General features: G+C 41.7%; 1 protein-coding gene across 2 annotated transcripts in view; it reads right to left on the bottom strand.

Annotated features, from left to right (window-relative positions):
• BMP2K (BMP2 inducible kinase) overlaps positions 1-23,817 on the bottom strand; it is a 51,317-nt gene extending 27,500 nt beyond the window's left edge. Inside the window, exons 1-5 of one of the 2 annotated variants that reach the window (XM_015861701.3) lie at positions 23,366-23,817; positions 3,843-3,961; positions 2,399-2,504; positions 789-931; positions 421-542 (exon numbers count right to left, since the gene is read on the bottom strand). In XM_015861701.3, coding sequence (XP_015717187.2) covers positions 421-542; positions 789-931; positions 2,399-2,504; positions 3,843-3,961; positions 23,366-23,519 — 644 coding nt within the window. In that variant the 5' untranslated portion in view covers positions 23,520-23,817. The remainder of the gene's footprint in view (positions 1-420; positions 543-788; positions 932-2,398; positions 2,505-3,842; positions 3,962-23,365) is intronic. The other variant, XM_015861702.3, reaches the window with a different exon arrangement.
• Positions 23,818-24,073: the final 256 nt, after the last annotated feature.

Here is a 24,073-nt window from a genome sequence, read left to right as displayed (position 1 = left end):
ACTGTACATAAGTTCATTCGAATGACGATTTATAGCAGTCCTTTTTTCCTCAGACTCTTATAGTTAGTCATATTAACAAAGAAGCTAAAATTTTAACTCCTAAAATGGCCAGCAGTCAGGTATACATTTATCACCCATTTCATTTTGAAATGCATGCCTTCTTCAAGTTTTATTCTGTGTGAGTCTGTTTTGCAAAAATAGCATGTAAATAAATAGAAAAAGCAATATTAGTAGATAGTAAAAAAAAATGGGAACTATATTCATATCAACTTGAATTTCTTCATCTTAAACAGTTATATTAAAATTCTTATCAGTAAGGTAAAGATACACTACTCAGATGTCTTCACCTAACACATAACAACACTCAGCTCTCTCACAGCACAACCATTGCTTATTAAGGCCACTTAAATGTGAACTTACTTTTTGATTTCTTCTTCAACCACATTAACACCATCTTTTTGAGGATTAAGGAATTTGTTTGTAGCACTGCCAAAATCACAGAGAACATAATTTCCACTGTCATTTAGCAGTATATTCTCCACCTTGAAAGGAAGTGAACACAAACAGCAACATTAGATTAAAATAATTGCACTGACTTCTGTTAACTGTTACTATGCATTCTTGCCATCACATGCAAACTAGGAAGTTACCAGAAAAAAATCAATCAGTAAACACAGCATTAGCACTACGTGACCTTGTCTTTCAGAGTCACTGTTTACAAGTGCATCCCTAACTATAAGTCAGCCTTAGTGAAACAGTTCCTGCACTTCTAAGTATCAGGTTCATACCTTTAAATCCCGGTGAACTATTGGAGTTTTGCACTGATGCAGCCGAGCAACAGCTTCACAGGTATCACAAAATATTCTCATTACTTCTGACTCCGTAAAGCCCGTCTGCAGGCGCTGATTCATCTGATTCACAACTTGCCCAGCTGAAGAAGCAGCAAAGAATTTTATTTTTCCTTTTAATATACCCCATTATGCAAAGAAGTATAATTTTTTCTCACACACAATTAGCCCACGACATGCAATTCAGCTTTCTCATGTCACCAACTTAAAGAAAACAACACACAAAAACAACCCAATCAGGCTGTTTCCAAACTCACTGGTATGATAGGCAGAAAGGTTACCATCTCAAACAAAAACATCACCAACTGAAACTCTTCTATCAAACTGTTGCAGACAGACTCATTTATCACACAAAGATGCTCCCCCAGAAGTGCCTCTTGCATTTAGATCCACAGCCAAAATGCTGTCAGCCAGAGTTCAAAGTAACTCATAATCTAGGCAGACTTTTCCTTCCTGAGAGACTAAGGAAAAAAAAAGGACATAATCCACTTTTAGAGACCTTACATAACCCTTTTATAGTTTCCTTTTTAAGATCAGGAAACATTTCCCTGTTCCTTGAGGTAATTTCACATGGTCATATTTGTAACTTCTTATCATAATGCTCATTTAACACTAACAAATCTATGGGGTCATGGAGGGTGCTCCTCCTAAATATGGAGGATTTCAACAAGAAAACACCATCCAGTCACCTGATAGTTTACACTCTTGTGGCTTCAAAATAATACTGGCAGACCTCAAATCTAGAAGCAAAGTGTAGAAGTGAGTTTGAACAAAATCCTCACATGCCAATAAGCCATCCATAACACCACACTCAGAAAAATCCAACCCAGTTAGTCGTGTAAGCTGTACACTGAGAAATCGGCTCCCATGAATTAAAGGAGTAGAGGTACTTCCCCAGTATTTACTATTTTACATAAGAAAAGAATATTGCTAATATAGTCTCAAGAGTTCCCACAAATGGCAATAAAACTGACAACACACAGACAAGTTCCTTCTAATAAGTGTGTGTGGTGGGGAGTAAAGGAAGTCAGTACCAATATGGTTTCACAAATTGTTTGAAACTGCTACACTATGAAACAGGACAGACGACTATTATTTGCATGCCTAGGATCATCAATGCTAACTACATTACGCTCACTTCAAACAAGTCACCCGTCAGGTTAAAAATAAAGAATCTTTGCTATAATGATCTAAAACAAAAAATGGGAGAGGCAAAACAATTGTCAAAAGTCTTCCAGCCTTTCCTATCAAACTATATTAGCTACATGTTTAATCAAACAGAAGAACAGAACTATTTCAATTTCTACTCGAAGTAGTTTCCCTACTTCAAATTATACTTAACTAAGCTACAAGAAATTGACTTTTGCATTTACTCAGGCTTCAGCAATTCAATGCCTAACTACCAACAGAAGCTAAAATGAATGGATTCCAGCCTTGAGACACGCAGACCATCTTTGTGAATTAAAAGGGACACTACCAGGTACAAATCCCAGGTGATCAAAACACATTTCCCTTTCATTTCCTCTGAAACCAGAAGAGCCATCTCTTACCTCGACAATACTCCATGAGAATGAGGACCTCCCAAACGTTATCACTTATACAGTTAACAGCACAATCCAAATAGCTCACGATATTCTTGTGCCCAGATAATTCTTTCTGAAAAAGAAAATATACATTATATTTTAGCATAGGAAGATTTTAACAAATAAGTACAAGAGGTTTTCATTAGAACCACTTACGACTTCAAAGCAAGCCCTGGTCCCATATGCACTAAACTTTACAAAATACTCAAAGCTGAACATAAATTCACTGCTAATAGCAAAGTCAGAGACTGCCATATATCAAATTCAATGCATCTACAATTCAATCAGGAACATTTATTTACAGTATTTGTTCAACAGTGCAAATATCCTCAATGCTGCATTCAGAAACATTATACAGTAATAATACAGACTTGATACACAGGGGAGAGAAAGAGAGAAGAATCATGCTACTTATGTCTATTTTAAGTGAAATTCCCAATCTCAATACTAAAAATGAAGAAATACCTATACTGAAGAATACTGATTCATTAATAACAAAAGAAACCCCACAACAGATGGAAGTCACAACATTTATAACCTAAACTACTACTAAGTACCATCAACTACTATTAAACACACAAGCAACCAAAGGTGCCCCTGAGAAAAAGACCATAAAAACCACACCGACTCTTAAGAGCCATTTTGCAAGTTGCAATTAAGCAATATGAAATAATTATATGAAATATGAATATATTTCATGTCTGACAATACTGGTGGTGTTGTCTGCAGTTCTGCTTCTGCCCATTTATGGTTAACATAAAAGAACTCCTTATGTTAGATGATTAAATAGGTGCTTCTATGATTACAGCATGTTTAAAACTAGAAGCATATGGAAACGGAGATAAATTACCTTCACAGTATCCTCTAGAAGGCAATATAACTGCTTTTCTCACACCCTGTCATAAACCCAAGCACATCTGATAAAGCCTTCTGCTTTCTCAATTTTCTAGTCAGCAGCTCAGAAATAATAGAACCTGTGATTATGTCAATGAGTTCAAAATTTTGAACTACAGCCATATCTGTTACATCCATATTGGATAGCAACTGCAAGAATATGCTTTTGTCTAGCAGAGGTAACACTGCTTGCGTAAGAACAGGGAGTTTAACTCAGCAGAACTGTGGCCAGCAGAGGGCTCTAGAATTTGTTGTCACTACAGAAATGGGAAAGACCACTTTTTTAATTGGAAAGCAAAATTATTGATCAAATTATTGTCTGCAAAATCATATTTGCCTTATAATTGCTTTAGAAATTAATCACACACCAACTCGACACTCAGTATTAGCTTATGTAAAGCACTAATGCGCAAAAACAGTGAAAAGATGATCTAAAAGGGATTGTCCTTATAGTAAGCATATTTAAAAGACATTTGATATGAACACATTCTCTAGTTACAACTAATTCATTTCTTACCATAATAGTAATTTCTCTCTTGCATACGTTGAGATCTGGGACATTATTAACATACATTCGTTTGAGTGCACAGCGTATCCCACCATGGGTACGTACCAGAAACACAGTTGAGAAGCCACCTGGAAAAAAAACCTGAACAATTACAAACCAACGAAGCTGAGTTCTTTTTTTCTAGAACAACAAAAACGGAAGCATGTGCCAGTCATGGAGTGAGTAGTTAAAAACACCGACCAAATTACTAAGATATGACATCTGAGTTGATTTCTCCTACATTAAACATTCTTGACAAAAGCATAAGGATCTTATAATTATGCTGAGGCATTAAATAAAACTATCTGAAAAGCACTTCCACATTCAAGCAAATGTAAAAGCCTCATATGAACTCTATGTATTCAGGTATCAAGCCCACAGTATTTTCAGTCACCCAAAAACCCGAATGAAGAAAAGATTATTCTCCCTATCTTCAGTTTCTAAATCCTCCAGTACCTACAGTTTAGTATTCATTCCTTACATCTACATTTTAAAGTACAAAGAATAAAGCAGTACAGAGTAAAATAAGTAACTGGGTATCTTTCATGACTTTTAGGTCACACAACTTCTCAGTATAGACTGAAGATGAGAAGACTCACCCTGAAATCACTTTGCTGCAAGCAAAGTGGGGTGGGCTTTTGTTGGTTTTTCTTTATGTTGTTTTTAATCTAAATACTTGTTAAATGTGCTGATAAGAATTAGGTGCGTTCCCCCCAGCCAGTACAATCAGGAGCCATCTTCTCAGTTCAACCACATAAACCACAAGGCATACACCTAAGCCCACCTCCAAGCTTCTCAAGCTTCTCATTTTTCTTCTCCCTCTTTACTGATAGAAGAGGAAACACGCAAACAGTAATTATTCACTGAAGCCAAGTGATGCAGTTGGCACAGAAAACACTTCTAAACGTTCAGGCAGCAAGCCAAGGGGAAAAAACAAACAAACAAACTAGAAAACCCACAGTCTCCTCCTTTACCTGTTTTCAGTTCATCTGAACTGCTGCTCAAGGCCTCCAGCAGACTGCATTCACAGGGCTCAGAGATTCACAAACAGCTTTCCCAGGCTTAAAGAACTCTGCCCCAGGGCAGTCCATGCTTTCCTTATTTAACTGCTGTCTGATGGTAAACGAACTATTACTGTAAGAATTTAACTCACACAAAAAAAAAACTATATGATCAGGACAGAAATATGCAAAGAAAAGGGATTAACTACTCTGATAATCAGGTAGCTCACTGGAATGCATGAAGCACTTCAGGTTTTGAGATATAATCTGCAACCAGCATTTATCAAGCATAATGTGCCTCACCTGATACAGGTCTCATGCACTTGAACTGATGCACACATTAGAATTTAGCTGAAGGAAGGAAGTTGTGTTGAGATGTTTTCTTTAGGAAAAACACTTGAAAACGAATCACTCATTTAGCTATCAGGGATATTATGCTGTCAATAGAGAGTTGGTGTCAATTTCAATACAGCAACCTAAGTTCTACAGACTTGCTATAATTCAGCTACAGCTGATTTACAGAGGTTGCTCCCAGAACACTGACAGGTGCACTCCAGTTACTCCAGTTCTAAGGCCAGACCTTGATAGGACTGAAGCAATCCCACACAGAATGCCATCAGCTTTGAGGATTAAATACTGTGGCATGCATACTATGGATACTGAAGGATTTTAGCAGCATCCTCTCAAAGACTCCTATATAAAGCAAAAATACTTGAGCAACAACGTAAAAAGAAAATACCCAGGTAAAGCACAGCATTCTAACTATTGGGAGACAAATACTTCTTGTCTTTTTAACCAGCTTTGTAGCCTTTTAAAATCAGTTTTGTAGTCTTAATATTCTGTGTCTAGCAGCAGGACAAGTCCAGAACACTGAATTTCAAATTTCTTTGGCACCTGTTTTCACGCAACCAGATGAGTCAAAACTGGGTAAAAAGAGTAGTGAAAAGGTCTCATACAAGGGTCCTTCTCGCCATTAGGTGGCAATATTAACTAATACTTAAACTCTGAAACAGCCACGAAAGCAGAACTATTCCCCATTCTGCGAAGGATTAATGTGTGACCTTGAAAGGTTTTCCATTTAGTAAATGCTGTCTCCACTATAAAAAGCCACTGGGCTCTTTAATAAACAGTTCAACTCTGAACAAAACTTGAATAGATCGATAAATATTCATAGGATATTTGCCATCACCACTCTAGCAACCTTTACCAAGCACAACCCTGAAGCATTAAGCTTTCAGTCTTTTGAACAGTTTCTTGTTAAACTTGCCACTGAAAGCACCAAAACAAGCGAACAACAGCTCTATAAAAACCTCAAATAAACACTCATTGAACTATGTTATTTGGAGGGGAAAGAGGAAGCCAGGTAGCCACCCTTGTCAAAAGTTGTATGGAAACAACCAGAAATGATGAGCAGTTGCTTTGCCCCAAGGCCTACAAATGGAGGCTGAGCAGAGCTACACTTCCATGTGTAGGGCAGCACAGCAGCTGGCATTACACTTCTCATTTTTAAAGAACAGCAAAGTTTCCAGCACCTCTGTTTAAATACTGACCAAAATGATACAATGACTAAATACACCAACCTAGCAAATTGACTATGTGCTCAAGCTGTCTCCAGGTTTGGTAATACAATGATACACACACAACCACCCTTAGCCTTTACAGTATTTTACCGTGGTGAGCCATTTGGTTTACTTGTCAGTAAATCATTTCAGACAACATTATCTACTTCTGGGGATCTTACTAAGAAGCTTACCAACAAAGTTTGAAACCAACTAAAAAAAACAATAATTCTATAACAGCTTCATTTTCTGGTTGAGAACTGCTTTTTTTTCCCCCATGCATATTTAGAGATTAATTGGTCTCAGTTTTCAACTTCTGTTTCACCATGTCACATTCTTGATACTCCAACCAGGAAACTGCAGCTGTCAGAATTCAAAGTATCTTCTTTGCCTGCTTTGATAAACACTAAGGTTGAAGAATCTTTCACATTCTTCTAAGTTCTAACTTCATATAAGTTCTGCTCTCAGCCTTATATGACACTGGCCTACAAGATGGCCATGTGCCCTACCTACAAGGCTGGATTAACAAACTAAAGTGCAAATGATCACCCCATGACCCATCCCCAAACACACATAAGCTCTTCTTCATAGCCTTCTGAGCACTGCAGTGCCCCTCCCAGGGGGCAATACAAATGCCCTGCAGGTAGGTTCTAAACAAGAAACTTCTCTGCAAGCCCATAATAAACGGCAGCAGTAAGGGCTCAATAAATGCACCAAGTGCATACTGTGTTAGCAAAAACCATACTCTGCTGGGAAAACTACAACTAAAACCAACAATAACCCTGACCTCTATAACCTCCTGAGCTGCAACAGAGACACCAAAGCCAGCCTCCAATAAAACAGGACACGAAACATGAAAAAAATATAATTGCTTCACCACAAAAGAAACATGACATCATGAGAAGCCAGCTCTCGCTGCCTACATGCACATCCATAAGGAGCAGTGGAAAAGGTCCCATTTTTATAAGCACTGCACAGTACCCTTCCTGTTAAATAAGGAAGCATTAGATGACAGCATTTTATACATAAATTTAAATGTATAAATTTTTATATACATACACAAGTATGCATATATATGTGCATACATTCCTAGTAAAACACATTCCACAAGTCTCAGCATAAGGCTCTGAGAGATAGCTCCAAGTGGAAGAGAAGCTGACAGAGGTTGTCTGCAAGCCCAAGAGCTCAGCACTCCCAGAACCAAGAGCAAAAGTAGCTCCACACCCTTAAAATCATCTCCTTCTATACATACATCTTGAGTTCAGCATTTCTCCAGTGCATGAAGACAGCGCATTCAAAGGGACCCACTATAGCTGCTTTCTGCCCTGCCCACATGAATTCCCACTGTGTAACACCCTCTGAATGCCATGGGTAGCTCAGATCAGAAGCACTCCTTTCTCCAAACCACCATCTGCTCTTAAAGCAGCAGCACAATAAATAGTAGGCATGAATTACAAACAAAGCTACACGGGGGAACCACACAGGACACTACCATACCCCACTCACAGCAGATGTGCCACGCGTACCCCAAACCAGTAATGGCAAGTGATACCTCTACCTATGAGCAGGTGTTCTGGGATGTCATTTCCCACAGCACCATCTGTGGTCTGGCAGTAAAATAACACACCAGACACACACAGGTGCTAAACCAGAATAAAAGAATCCGGTGCTCTTCCTGGAAAAAGAGTAACAGATATGTAACAAAACAATACGCTACATGCACAAACAACTTCACTTTTTACCCATCTAAAACAAAGAGCTGAACTGATAGTGTGCAGTCATAACATGAAACCCACACATCCAGCAACTCTTAAGAGGTGCTTTTCCCCCCCAGTCATCAAGCAGCAACAAATCCTGATTCTCAGTGAAGTTCTCACGCTTAAATTTCACTGCCCCATTTCCACTTTCTCTTTAGAGCAAGTATCAAAGGCTTGCTACCATGCAAATAAAAGTAATTCTGAACAAACCTAAGTGCTATGCAACAAAAGCAAACTGCTCAGAAATAACAGATCCAACCCCTTGCAGCACAGCAGGGAGCAGGTAAGAAGGTAGAGGGGTGGAATGCAGAGGAACAGCAAAAACAGCAGTCCCAAACTGGAATCTTTCTTCTTTTAAATCGAAAGAAGTATTCCTAAAGCTGGACAATGGGCCTGAATAATTTACTAGGGGTAATGGGCTGAAACTTCAGCATAGGAAGTTCCGCACTAATGTGCTGAAGAACTTCTTTATGGTGAGGGTGACAGAACACTGAAACAGGCTGCCCAGGGAGGTGGTGGAGTCTCCTTCTCTGGAGATATTCAAGACCCGCCTGGATGCCTACCTGTGTGACATGGTGTAGGGAGCCTGCTTTGGCAGGGGGGTTGGACTTGATGATCTCTAGAGGTCCCTTCCAACCCCTTCAATTCTGTGATTCCCATGAGGGAAATTACAGCTTCATCAGAAAAATGCCTGATAGGAGGGTTCAGCCTCCACCTCTGCTAATGCTGCCTTCACTCCTGGCTTGGAAGACCGAGTTAGTCTCAAGATGGACTACCACAACTGTTTGTCAAACTGTAAACCCTCTCCTCTGCAAAACCTCCTCTCCCTCTTCCATCAGGCAACATCCTTCTCTCAAGGAAAAATCCTTTAAGCAAAATGAGTCAGAGGCAAGCATGTGTTTGTGTGTGAGCAAGCAGCTATTAATTGGCCTGCTAACAGGCAGCCTCCACAGAGCTCAGTGGATGTCATTTGTCTTGCTACAGTTGGCAGCATGACTGCTCCGCGAGAGCTTCCCATACACAAAAAGACTTTCTCCAGATATTTACTCAGCCAACCCAGCATTAAAACTCTTCCAGTTTAATGAGGCAATACAGACTTCAGAACATTCTTTTTCTGCACGGAGCAAACCTGCTCTAGTTAGCTGCAGTCCCGCAGCAATCTGCTGGCTCGTCAACCTGCATCTGCTACAGACAACTTCCAAATTTCAGTGTAACGTCGAAGTTCTAGATTTTAACACATTTCATCTGACAGCTGACTGAGATACTTCCAGCTTTGATCTAGCCTATAGCAAAGGAACAAAGCTCAGCGTTCTGCATTAAAGATGATCATGCTGCTCCATCGCGATGCTTCTCGGAGCATCCAGGTGACTTGCCAGCCACCGCTGCTTCCTTTAATGAGAGCACGGATTTTGTGCTGACTTCTGGCTGCCTCTGCTACTTTTCTATAGAAACAAAGAAAGGAAGAAAAAACAATTTCCTCATGCAGATGATTTAGTAAATTATCTGAATTGAACACAGCTCCCAGAAGAGAAGCACTCACGTTTTCTGTGATATGCTGTCAAGCTTGAGGAAGATGAAACTACGTGAAATAGCTCACTAAACTTATGCTCAATAAAAAGCATTAAAAAACATTAAAATAAGGTAAGCATTTGGTATTTCACACAACGCCTTGTTCACCCAAGACAAAACACTATCTTAGGGTAAACTCTTTGTCCTGTCTACCTCTTTCATAAGAAGATAAGGAAAGCCTCTCCACATCTCAATAGTGTCTGAGAATTAGTCATAACCACTTTGTTGCTTTGTAATGCTATCTTATCACCTCCTCTTCCTGTTCACTGAAAGGAAAATCTAATACATTTAGACTGCATTTAACAGATCCCTGTGTTTAAGTCAACTAACACTTATTCTCTTAGTAAGGATGAGAACATGACTAGTAGGTCACCAACAGTGCAGTTAATTGATCGTGAAGATCCGAACACTTTGAACTTATTTTCAGCTACAGATTCTGAAATCACACTGACAGTCCTCAATGAGTCCATTATCTATAGTAACAGAAACTGAAAGCAGGAAATAAAAGGGTAAGAACTGGCAACAAGTCATAATCCATCGAGCTTCATTCATTGAAAATAAGCTCTTAAAGCTCTAGAGCTACACCATCATGCAGACACTTGAAACATCATTTTTTAATCGAAAGCTAACACCAGCTACATATAACAAAGGTCAGAGTACTGTAGGGGTTTGTTCTTCCTCGTCCCTCCGTCTCTTTGCAAAAGATCAAGAGGTTTTCTCTTACAGAAACAATCCATGTTTTTAATGTTTCAAGAGACTGATCCAGCCTGCTTCCAGCACTGCTGGGGAATGGGAAAATCTCAGCATTGGAGAGGCCTCACTTTGAGTACTGTGTTCAGTTTTGGGCACCTCAGCACAGGAAAGACATGGAGGTACTAGAGCAGGTCCAGAGAAGGGCAACGAGGCTTGTGAAGGGCTTGGAGAATCAGCCCTACGAGAGGCTGAGGAAGCTGGGGCTGTTTAGTCTGGGGAAGAGGAGGCTGAGGGGAGAACTTAGCGCCCTCCTCCAGTACCTGAAAGGTTCTACAGTGAGAGTGGGGCAGGTCTCTTCTCACTAGTGACAAGTGACAGGAGGAGGGGAAATGGCCTCAAGTTGCACCAGGGCAAGTTTAGGTTGGATATTAGGAAGAACTTCTTCAACTAGGTGGTTGAATCGTCATCCCTGGTTGTGTTTAAGAGCTGTTCGGATGTGGTACTCAGGGATATGATTTAGTGTAGGGTTTTTAGAGTTAGGGTTCTGGTTAGGCTGCGGTTGGACTTGATCTTCAAGGTCTTTTCCAACCTGGGTAATTCTATGATTCTATGATTCAACACACTAAGTTCGGGTGGTTTTGTGTATAAGGACCATACAACAGTTGGTTCAGTGTTCACAGAACTGCCTTCCAGCCAGGGAACAATGCCATTTACAATTGATAAACAGATCTTCAGGTCATTTTTTGACTTCCAAAATGTAAAGTAATCCAATCACTCTGTCTTCTCAAAGTATTTCCTGCTTCATGTATGGACTTCTTGTATATGCCAGGTTATCAAATAAACATGTTTTCCCTTTTTATAGCAGGTTTGCATTTTCAAAGTGAGTATACACAAACCTAGCACGTTTTGTCAAGTACTGCTGCTGAATTTCTCATCCACAGTGCACTGCATTACTCACAATTGCTTCCTTCAGTAGCTGCTCACTTTTAGAACCTCCCTAGCTGATGTACAACAGCTCTGGAGTAAAAACTACACAAGTTCAAGCAACATCACCACCACTTCTGAAGCCAAGAAATACTTGTCAACAGTGACAACTGTTTGCAAGAGCAAGAGATTTCTTTCCAGGAGAAAGAAAAAAAAACTCACATCAGTGCTTCCCTTTCCAAGCAGTAAGCTTAAAGCACAAATACAAACTCACACAACAGAACCCTATTAAACAACCCGAGCTGTGTTTCATTTGTTCAAGGTCAAGACTGTTGACTAAACAATTCTATATGTGATTATGCCAACTGTATAAGCTGAGACAGGAGAATTAATTCAATTCCCTTTCACAGCGCCATTAAACCTTGTGACTCTCAAAGCTTACTAGGCTAGATGTATCCTGTTACTCAAGATGCAAGTGAGGTGATGCTTTCAGGCAGGATGTGCTTCCTGCTCAACTTCTCACAACAAAGCTGCTGAAAATCTCAAAGACACTGATTAGAAAAAAAACCCTATAGCCAACATCAGGTAGCATGAGAAACATGACTTGGAACAGCACTCATCTCTCTCACAAATGGAAAAGCTTTTTTTCCTCACCTCTCCTGACCACTGAATTTCTTCAGTGATTTTATTTTCAATTTGGTCTGAATTCCAAAATAGTAAACAGGCAGATGAATAAAGTACAGATACCGAATGGTTAAATCAGTGGATACAGATGCATTGAGCATACAGTGCACAGCCACCACAACTGCTCTGGATCCAAATCCCACTTTCATACTGAATGGTTAACATATGAAAAGCCCCTCTCCAACCAGCTCCCATTTGCTCTGTAGTTTATCTTCCATTTTCTTTGAAATCACTATTTTAACTATGATTTAAATATGTAAGCAGAAGAATCCAAAGCAGACTAAATAAGCAAATGAATCCATTACCATGCAGATGAATAATTCACATGCTGAATACCACAAATTTACCATGATACAGAAGCAAGGCAGAGCATAAGGTTCCCAGCTTCAGGAAAACATCGTTTTATGGCATTTTGAGGAAGTATCACCTTTTGTTGCATCAGAAACCAAAGAGTCACCAGGCCATGCAGAAAGTAAGCAACTCACAGCACTAAAAGCACTTCAGATCAGGGCAGGTATCATATGAAGATTCTCTGGTTCACAGTGTTTTTTTTTAATGGCATCCTAAGCACAGCAAGTCAGCACAACGAAATTCAGACCTGTTCATTGCTGGATGAGTCTACATTGAGTCTTGCACCACTTTTACACCTCACTGTAACAGAACCAGTGGGACATCGATCATTTTTCATACATAGGCATGATCAGACTACACTAACTCGATGAAATTCTGTTTAATATTCAGATGAATATTTAAAGCTATCAGTATAAGGATTTCTCATTCTCTCTTCTACAGGTGTTTACAAATACCAGTGTGCATTTCAGTCCTCAGCAGCAGATACAAATATATCTGGTCCACGGAGAAGAGGGGACCAATAAACAGCAACACATTTGAGTTGCTCCCTGCTTAGACCAGTAACTGGTACTCTGAAGTATTTCAAGTAACAAGTTTCCTTGGCACCTTAGAGCCCTATGTGGTGCATGCTGTATTCTTGAGAACACCCTCACAGGGACACCAAATATCTTTATTATTAAGACTGTTACCTCAATTCTCCTAATTTATGCTTGGGATTCATTATCCAACAACACTTTCAGAGCTCCAGCTGTGACACATGATAATTTAGGCTGAAACTTCCAAGTACTGTGAGCAGCTGGGAGCTGCTTCAAGCTATCTAAGCAGCAATGGCAACAGAAGTCTAATGATCAGAATGAGAATTATCAAAAGCATTTAACGTCCCTCATCTATCTACTGTGTTTCAAGAGAGAGGCAGTTAACAGCAGTAACTCCAAACAAGGCAGTTATTCATGGAGCAATCTGGAAGCGTGAAGATTTTGGGTTAGTCCCTACACATGAGAATGCTATGACCAATCTACTGCCTACACCCAAAAATACCCTTCAACACAAATCTCATCTTAAAGATGCAGCTACGTAATTCAGTGTCAGTTTAGTAACACAGCAAGCCAAAACACAACGAAGTAAAACAGTCTGTCTGATGAAGATAATTAAATGGCATATCTCAAGAAAGCACAAAGCTGGCAAGGTAATACTTTGAATTCAAATGTTTGAAGAACTCCAGCAAACCAGATGCAGCACACAGTGTTCTGTTTTGATGAGTGTTTGCATGGTTACATTGTTTTTACAACTGCCTTAATAATACTGAAAAAAATATCAGTCTTCAGAGTCTTAAGGGACCTCTGGATCTCTCATTCAGAGAATAAATGATCTCCCTGATGTTTCATGATCTCTCATGAAGCCAGGAAAGTCTATGTAAGCAATAACTGACCTAAGCTAAAGGTGAAGGATTCACTACTAACCAGCCTACTGAGCTGGATGTAGACTGCAGGACTGTGAGAGATGCTATCACTCCTTGAATTATTCTCTTTATTTAAAAAGAAAGTTTGTTTTCCTACTCTTAATGCACAGAACTGACCCAATCACTAGCACAAATCTCATGACAAATTTCATTTACACTTCCTACTTTTACGACACAGAACACACACCACGCTCAAGTCAGACCCTTCAAGTTTTGTAAGGTAACCAAGTGCCTTATATTCTTTAAGGATCTATTTTATCCTAGAAATCAAATTCAAATCCAAAACACTAAAAGAAATCACCTTCTCTGTTTACATCACTCCAATACAAACAAGTACTTGGCTTTGACTTCTTAAACAGCTCAGGCCAAGTCTACGCGAATTTAGCAGCTCTACCAGCTCCTAAGTTGTTTGTCCACAGCTTGTCTTTCCAAAGAAGCACTGCTTTAATTACTCAAGTCCTTTAGCAATTAACCAAAACCTAAAAACGTGGTTTAGCAACAGACTTTTAAAGTAACAGTTTTTCATCCTACTGGAACTGAAAAAATGTAAGAACGTGCCATATTAATCATTGATTTTTAGAACTGTTCTTTTATACAAAAAAGCAGCAAAACGCTGTGAGAATAACAGTTCATTAGACAAAATACAGATAGAATCACAGTCTAAACAAGTAAAAAACTGAGAGCAGAAGTCGGTACAATAATTAATCCAAGCATCAAATTCATTCCTGTATAAACATGCATCTCTTCAACACTTGTGCATGAAAGCTTCCAGACTGTACAGGAACAAATCTATTAAAGAAATGTGCAAGTTTATAAGGAAGATGAACATGTATATAATTTAGAATAAAACTTCATGAAGTCCTAGCATGAGAGAATTCCCCTCGTGGTTTTGTTTGTGGTACTAAAGGTATATTACTAGTATGTAACAGCAGCAATGAGGAAGAAATCATCTTAGAGACAGGAAGCTCCTAACTCAGCCCTTATCTCTTGTTCAGACTTGCGTGACTGTGGGCAAATCCCCTCACCTTTCTTTGTTCCTCCACCTACAGGATAATGATTTTCCCTAAGGGGATGTAATGTTCTGATCAGTACCAACTCCGACACCTCATGAAGAACAAGACAGACCGAACTGCTTGCTCTCATATGATCCTACATGAGCATTTATTCAGTATTTTTACCAATTGCATCAGGAGCAGCAAGGCAAATATGACAAGAATTAAGGCCAAAAAAGGCTTTACAGAGAGAACACAAAGTTAACCAGCTTTCAGTTCCTCAGCGTAGCCTCTGTGTTTTGTAACATCTGCGTTGACGTTGCTCAGGAACAAAGCAGCAGTAAATGCAAAATGTCATTTGCTATTCAAAACAGTAGAAATATTTCCCACACCATTAAACCGAATCCCTTGGATTCTGTCTATTTCCTTGCATTCCTGTTTGTAACTTGTACTTTTCTGTGCATTCTCCTTCTACTTGCTTCTAGTTTGAGAGCTAAGTTGTCAAGCACATCGAAGACGTCCCTCTGCTACCAGTGCAAACTAAGGAACTTGGACAACCATAAGCATAGAAATCACAGAATCACAGAATTATAGGGGTTGGAAGAGACCTCCAGAGATCACTGAGTCCAACCCCCCTGCCAAAGCAGGTTCCCTACACCAGGTCACACAGGTAGCGGTCCAGACAGGTCTTGAATATCTCCAGAGAAGGAGACTCCACCACCTCCCTGGGCAGCCTGATCCAGTGAATCATATGAGGGGAGAAGGGTTCTCATCTTCATAACCAACAGTAAAACACTCAAGAAACCAAAATCCATTCTCAGGACTACCAGGAAAGAGAGAAAAGAGGAATTCATCTTCCTTCCTTGTAAGTATCTAGACAATGAGGAGACAAACAGAACCTGCACCATAATGGAGAGGAAAATAAAGGACAAAGACATCTCTTCTGAAGCAGAAAGACAACCGGGGCTGACATCAGCTGTGGCAGTGAAGTGTTGCTGCTTGGTATCACCGCAATCTGGAAACCAGACTCAGACTTTCAGCTTAAGGTATTAGAAGTAGGCAACGTACTTCAAACATTTCAGGAAGCAGCTGTTCATCTGGGATATTAACAGCTTCTAAACTAAACCTATAAAAACACTGGAGGAGAAACTTTCCAAAACAGATGTCAGCAAACCCAGCAATTCCTTGGGAAAAAGACAACATCCTAAGCAATCAATGAGGTGACTAACTGTGTCTGTCTCTCTAATTAGCCCCAAATGCAAAATAAAATGTTTACTAGAACCACTTGTAATCTGACACACTTACAACTGCACGCTTTGGCAGGCACGGAGCATTCATAGTGTCAGTTAACACAGCACTGCTGACAGCTGCAACTCCTTCGACTTACGGTAACCTACTTATCTCAAGTATTACGGAGGCAGAAAATAGCTGCCGTAAAATCAATATGGCCCAAGGTTAAGAAACTAACAGTTTCAAGAACGATGACTTAAAAACAATGCTGTAAAACCACAGACAAGGAATACATCCCAGACCGTTACACAAAATATTTTCCCCCTCTCAACCCACACTGCAATTTGTTTAGCTAAAAGTGAGATGCTCACCTGACACTGGGTGCACACATCTACAGCTAAAATAAACACACACCTACAGCTAGGAACACACCCAAGTCCACACAATGAACATCCGCCTTTGTTAAAGCACGCTCACGTTGCTCTCAGACACAAGCCAGGGAGACTAATTAAGCAGTTGGATAGGGACACAATCTCTGGTATTTGCTTCTCTTCTCCATGCACAGGAACACTGTGCAAGTACTTCCATAGGGGTAACGTGATAATTAATGACTTACAACTCTGAAAACCCAAGCAAATAAGCAAGTCATCTCCAGAATCACCAGCCTTAACTGAACACCCACCTAAAAGTGCCTTCATCAGCTAGCAAAATATTGTTTTTTTTACGTTGACATATAAAATACCGACATCTAAACCAAAACTCCCCATAACAATGTCTGTAACACTAGCATGCTTTACCAAAACACATACACTAGGAAGAAAAACAAGTAGATGGCACACTCATTTGTTTGATGTGCCTGCTAACATCTGGCAAAGATGGCTTCAGACTGCGCTGTACTAACACAATACTGCTCCAATCAAGTTGCTTTGCTGTATGACAATCGCACTCTTGGCCACTCTCCCAACAACTTAGAACTATCAGATTCCAAAGTACTTGCTCAGTGTTTAACTGCTTCTGGGCCCCCAGAAGTTAAACCAATAATTTCCTTGAAAAAGGAACGACTATTTGCAGTCCAAAGAGGCACAACACTACATGTCCATGTACAGCAAAGTGCAGGAATGAGTGTTCTTAGGGGACACAAAGACCAACGTGGCAATCAGAAGAGTGGTTAAACTAAGTGCCTAAGAGCTACACCAGCTCCTGGCTGTACGATAGACGCCGTTGTCAAATTAGATGATCCTTAAACTATGGTGCCAATTTCTCCATCTACATGAAACAGCTGTGGAGAGCAGGTGAGCAACAGCAAAGTCCTAATGGTGTACATAACCTATTTGGTACTGTGAGAATGGTACTTCTCCTTGAGCACACCAAGGTAGCTCACTTGGTAGCATGCAAACTTCCTGTGTATACAGCACTACAAATCAGGTTAACAGCACTTCACACACTACATTACACCAAACAGTATTTTCACTTGCAGACTCACGTAAGACAAGGATCATGTGCTAATATCCAAACTCACTCCTGTTTCATGGCTCCCTTATTGCAGAGAAACCAGCTATACCATCTAAAAGGCAAAACACTCTACTTGCGGTTTATCTGACTGCATTAGGCTTGAAAACACTGAAGATAAATCCCAAGCATTGCAGCATAGCCTCCCTATTTTCATTACTTAGGGATCAAAACTTCATTCTCACCTTCTGCCATTCTGAGATCACATTTGAAATGAAGGAAGACATGCTTACTTCTGGGGCTGTCATAGAATCACCAAGGTTGGAAGAGACCTCTAAGACAATCCAATCCAACCATCCACCTACCACCAATATTTCCCACTAACCAGGAGCATCAGTACAACATCTACATGTTTCTCGAACACCTCCAGGGTTGGTGAGTTTACCATCTCCCTGTGGAGCCTGTTCCAGGGAATGACCATTCTTTTGGAGAAGTATTTCCTAACATCCACTCTGAATTTCCTCTGGTGCAACTTGAGGCCATTCCCTCTTGACCTGTCTGTAGCTATGAATGAGAAGAGGCCGACCCTCACCTCACCACAACCTTCTTTCAGGCAGCTGTAGAGAGCGAGAAGGCCTCCCCGAGCCTCCACTTCTTCAGACTAAATAACCCCAGCTCCCTCCACTGCTCTCCATAAGACTTATGCTCCAGACCCCTCAGCAGCTTCATTGCCCTGGTCTGGACACACTCCAGGGCCTCAATGTCTTTCTTGTAGTGAGGGGCCCACAATCAAACAGTACTTCAGATGCAGTCTTACCAGCACTGAATACAGTGGGACAATCACTTCCCTGCTCCTCTTGGCTACACTATTTCTGATATAAGCCAAGATGCCATTGACCTTCTTGGCCACCTGTGCACACTGCTGGCTCACATTCAGCTGAGCATCAACCAATACTCCCAGGTCTATTTCCTCTACACAGACTTCCAACTACTCTGCCCCAAGACTGCAGCACTGTCTGGGGTTGTCGTGGCCAAAGTGCAGAACCCAGAACTTGGTCTTGTTGAACCTTTTCCCACTGTCCTCAGCCCAGCTCTCCAGCCTGTCCAGATCCCTCTGTAGGATCTTCCCACCCTCATGAAGATCAACACTTCCAGCCAACTTGGCATCATCTACAAACTTACAGAGGGCGCACTCAATGCCTTCATCCAGTTCCTCAATAAAGAATATTGAGCAGGACAGGCCCCAGTACTGACCCCTGGGGAACAGGACTTGTGATTAGTGTTAGAGCTGCACATTGCTTATGCATTCAGTCAAAATCAAAGTCAGAAAGTCCTCATGCTGCTTTATTCTCTGCCCGTACCTTCCGAAGTTAAACAAGCTATATCTGCTACCCAAATATTAGCAAAGCAAAGCTGTGTTTGAGACAGAATAAAGAAGCAGGCACAACTTTCAAGATCACGCATAAGCACAGATTCGGTAATGTTATACCCTGAAAACTTGACAAGACCAATCCCAACTCAAAGTCCACAAGTAATATTTCCAAACAACCTTCCAGCTTCTGATCTATCCCAGCAAATGACCTGGATTCCTGCTGAAAACTAAATAGTAGTTACTACAAAAAAGCAGCAATGCTACATAAACACTAAACCAATGAAGAAACCCAGTAACTAAAAGTTTCATCTTGCTGCATAAAAGATCACCATGCCAGAGTCACGACAGAAGCGACGCTGCACCAGCTGCATTCATCACATTGGAGATCAAGCTGCATCTTGCACACTGCAGAAACAGGATCTCTAAGTTCAGTTGGTCGGTTCCCCATACCGTATTTAATCACTTTCAAGTACTCAAGTTAACAGATCCATTACAAGGGCACTTCTCCCTGCAGAGCAAACAAAGTCAAACGTTTACATGAGAGAAAGCGGTGGTGTACATCGGCGCTCTTAAGACTGTGAAACAGCTTCCTCAATTGCAAATCCCCTACATATTTAAACACAAAGAAGTAAAAATCGGGGTAAAAAAGCTTCAGTGAAATGGGACTTGAGAAAACAGAAGAGAAACTTCTGCATGTCAGAAGTCTATCTGAACCAGTGCTTTAAGTGTTACTGCTAATACACCTGAGACACAGAAACTTTCAAGATGATTGCAATTTTGAGAAGAAATTTAATGAACTTAGTGCATCTCCTTCCTGGACGTGACATAATGCCGACTTGATCGCAGTTGTAATGACAGTTACATCTTAAGATTCCCCCCTCCTCTTTAGACAGTTAATTGGGGGAATAAAAGCACTTCCATGAAAATAAATCTGTCATTCAAAAAAAGAAAATGAAATAAGACCAACGTTATGACAAGCAATAAACACAGAGCACTCCACCTCAAAGCGCAGGATGCGTACTCCTCACTAAAGCAACTTTAGGACTCGGTTTGAACAGTATAAAAGTGGAAGATCGATTAAATAACGCATGTCATCAAGTACGTGCATGCCCAGTTTAAGAACAATCCAGCTTGCACTCATTGCTTCAACAGTTTGCCAGTACCACCGACTCCAGGAAGTTGAAGCATTAAGGATTATACAAGAAAGGAGGAGTTTGCAGTTTTATAGAGGTTAGCCTGCACTTTTCATCTGTCCTCTGTGCTCATAGAAACTAATGATTTAACCATTGTATTAAAAAAAACGAAGCAAACATTCTGTGTAACACAAACACTTGCTAACTGAAAAGCAATAACGATTTCAGATGCTTTTTCCCCTCGGGTTCTTTGGTCCTAGATTTAAAGTCATTCACAGAGAAGCAGCACTCAGAGAACAAGGTATTAACCAGTTGCTCTAAAGCGAATCACCAATATTCCACCTATGTCAGTTTTCTGGTGGGCTGCTCAGAGGGGAAAAAAAGTGCTCAAACTTCAGGACAAGACGCTTTTGCTTCCTGCAAAAACCATCAGACTCCTTCGCCAGAACCAAAGTTCTCGTCAACAGTCACCCCCTTCCCGAGCCCTGTTTGAAGTACACAAGCACATTCTTCATCCCTACCCAGGGTCACAAGCAAACAGTACCTAATGGATGATCCTGAGAAATCCACTTCACAGCAGCTTACCCACAGCCAGATTAGCATTCCCGGTTCATGACCATAATAACTTATTGTTGTTTCTAGAGCACCACTTCTTACAGTGTAAGGTTCTTCGCTGAAGATTGCTCCAGGCCCTCCAATACCAGCCCACTATAGAAGCTTACAACCACTTAGCAGCAGTGCTATTCATTTTTCACAAAATAAAGAGTATTTTCCAGATGCAACTTCCAGCCCTTTAACTGCTTTGAAAAAGTATGAAGTCCAGATGGTACAAGCTGGACAAATCCTTTCCCTTCTTTCAGCAGGGGACTAAGTCTCAGCTCACTGGCTTGAAGGGCTTCTGCTTAAAGAAAAAGGACAGGCATGGATTCCTGCCTCATTTGTGTGGTAGAACAAACACTTCATAACCTAGAAGAAATGGCTACCATCTGACATGAAGTTAACTCATTTTGCTGTTGTACTACACAAATACAGATTAAGAAACCACAAAGTGGCCAGATACAACACTTACTGTCCCAGGCAACAGAACAACCGGCCTGAAGGAGTCATTGAAACAGTGGTACTTGAAATACCAGTTCAAGGCATGCAAGATACTGAATGAGAGATTATTAGCTGTACCACAGAAGAAGAAAAACCAAAGATTCCCAGGAAGATTAGCTTCAATGTTTTTCTTAAACAAATCTATTTCTGAAATGTAAGTCAAGGCAAAAAAATGAAGTAGTATCACACACCAATGTAAAGGCACAACCTTCTACCTCCTTCTTATATAAATCAGAAATATTTCGGCAAGTTGCTTGGTTTTACTTTCCTTTTCACTGTTCACAATATTTACCGTTTTGCATTTGACATTTGAGATTGATTTGAAACGACGCTTCATAGTTTCCACATTCAGTTTGCTGCAGCTGCTGTGCTAGAAAACCTTTTTCAGTACTGGAGCTACCCCGTAACTAACTTTAGTGCTGCCAGCACATCACCCAACCCTTCGAAAAGACAGACTTCTCCATATTTGCATCAGATTTAATTTCCCAAAGTTTTGCTTCATTGCACACACTCTTGTGCAACAAAAAGATCCAAGCAGCAGCCCTGCACTCTGCCTGCATCACTCGTCCTGCATAGTTCCACTATCCCTTTCTACCTCATACTGTGCAACAATGAGCAACTCACTTCCTTCATCGAGGCTTAATCCAAATTGACTGTTCTTCCCTATCTCTGAATAACATACTTCAAAAACAAACAACTCCATCTAAGAACATACTGAGCCCAGGGTTACTTCAGGGTTACTGAAGGTAAGGACTCAGAAAAGAGACAACACAAGAAACAAGATACTACTAAACACAGCTCTTGAACCTTTGTACCTACTTCCCTATGTAAGTTTGCAGTGCTTTAGATAGCACTATATAAATTACTTATGCAAGAGAACTACCTTATAATGCAACGTGGCTTTGCCTTTAAAACAATGCAATAAAACAATGCTGTCAAAGACTACAGAAGTGTTTTGCGAGCAACACCTGTACCAACAAAGGAAACATACCAAAGGTTAAAATTAGTACAGCTTAACAATGAATGTAGTTACCACCTGAGCCCTCTGGCATCACTTCTGCTACTTGCTCTAGTTACAGGAAGCCTTTATCACTTAGAAAGTCAGGTCTCAGCTTTCCAAGTCAATTCAGAAGCAAAATAAGGGAGGTGTGGGGGTATAAACACTTGGAATCCAACAGAAATATCATGCCATTAATCCCAGCAGCTAGTAAAAGAGCCTGTCCATACCACAGAATGTTGCTATGCATCTGTATTGAAACAGGCTTGTTAAGTTGGTTACAGTCATTAATGTACTAACAATGCTTCTTGTTACACGATCTAAAGCTCTACTATAAACCTCCTCAACTCGCCCATAAATTGTATTTCACCAGCACTGAATAACTGGACCTACCTGACAAGCCCAAGCAGCTCAGTACAACTGGGTTTCCATAGAATAAAGCCAGTAACATGCAGAGGGATCAGAGAAAAAAGTGCTGTTGTTCTTGCCCCAAAGGAGAGGGGATTATTAAGCAGGATTTATATTAACACTGGACTTTAATATCACCAATACATCACCTGCCAACGATTACTATTAATCGTAACCTCACTGCAGGAAAACACGACTGTCAGGAAGTAACTCCCAGGTAAAAGGAAACTTTTCATTCATGAGCTGCTGCAATGTGTCAGGAAGAGCGGGACTGAACAGAAAGCTCACATTGAGCGTCCCATTAGACAGAAGTCCCAGCTGCTCACCAAGAGGAGCACAGCTCTTCTATGCCTTTTTCACCACGACCTTCCAGCACTGTTACAGCAGCCACCTGAGCTCTTCTCCTGCTCTGAAGCTCTTTCGGGCTGAACAGCTCTAGTTTTGAAGATTTACCCCGAGGTGCAACAGATTGGCGCTGCCCTGACTCTGACCAGCTCTTTCCACCCGCCTTTAAGGGGCGACACGAAAGCTTTTCAACTCTTGCTACTTCTGCCCCAAAAAGAAGGAAGCACATTTGCACAACTCTCAACTGTTTCAACGTGCCTTCGCTGCGAGCTACAGAAAGATCTGCACCGAGGAAACTTTCAATAAGACGCTGAACCCAGCCGCGCCTGCTGGGCTCCAGTGCAAACCGAGGGGGCAATCCCACCGCCCTGCAGCAGGGCTGTGCGGCGGCAGGGCCTACAGCGGGGCCCACCGCAGCTTTCTGGGTGCCCAGGTGCCCCCCAGCCCTTCCCGTCCTCGGCCCCAGCGTTACCCTCGGCCAGCAGCTCCTCGGCGGTGACCTGGTGCCGCCCGACGGCGAACACCCGGCCCAGGGCAGCCGCGCCTCCCGCTCCTGCGGCTCCGCCGCCCGCTCCACCGCCGCCGCCGCTCCCCTCGGCCTTGGGCATACGGGAGAACTTCTTCATGGCGAGCGGGGCCGCTTAGACGGCCAGAGATGGGGAGCTGCCCGCTTCACATGCCGCCGCTCCTCGGCCGCTCCCCGCTGCCTCTGCCCGACGCGGGGAGGGGGAGGAGAAGGAGGCGGGAAGGAGGAAGGGGGCGGCGCGCCCCAGCCGGGGGAGCCGCGGAGGCACAGCCCGGCACTGCCCCGCACCGCGCCGCAAGGGGAGGGAGGGAGCGAGGGAGGGAGGGAGCTGCTCAGGGGAGGGAGCCAAGGGCTCCACAGCGCATGGCGCAGGATCAAGCCCACCTCCAGCCCGCCCCTCGCAGGGTCGGAAGTGACGTTTTCAGCCTCGGGAGGCACGTGGAGAGCGGGTGGGAGGGGTTGAGTGTGGTGGGTCGCGGGGGTCTGAGTGCCTGTCTGCCCTCCTGGTGTCAGTGAGTGCTGCGCTGTGCTTCTAGGAGGAATAACTGTAAAAAAAGGGGCTATGAACGTAAATTCCCAGCACTGGGTCTCCACGAGTGCCCGAAGCAGCAAGTAGTAGCTAAGAGGCTACAAAGGTGTGGCAAAAATAAGGAT

Source organism: Coturnix japonica, chromosome 4 (assembly GCF_054131305.1).
Source record: "Coturnix japonica strain WE chromosome 4, WE-NBRP24, whole genome shotgun sequence".
In the NCBI taxonomy this organism is placed as follows: domain Eukaryota; kingdom Metazoa; phylum Chordata; class Aves; order Galliformes; family Phasianidae; genus Coturnix; species Coturnix japonica.
This window is presented reverse-complemented; position numbering and strand designations above follow the sequence as displayed.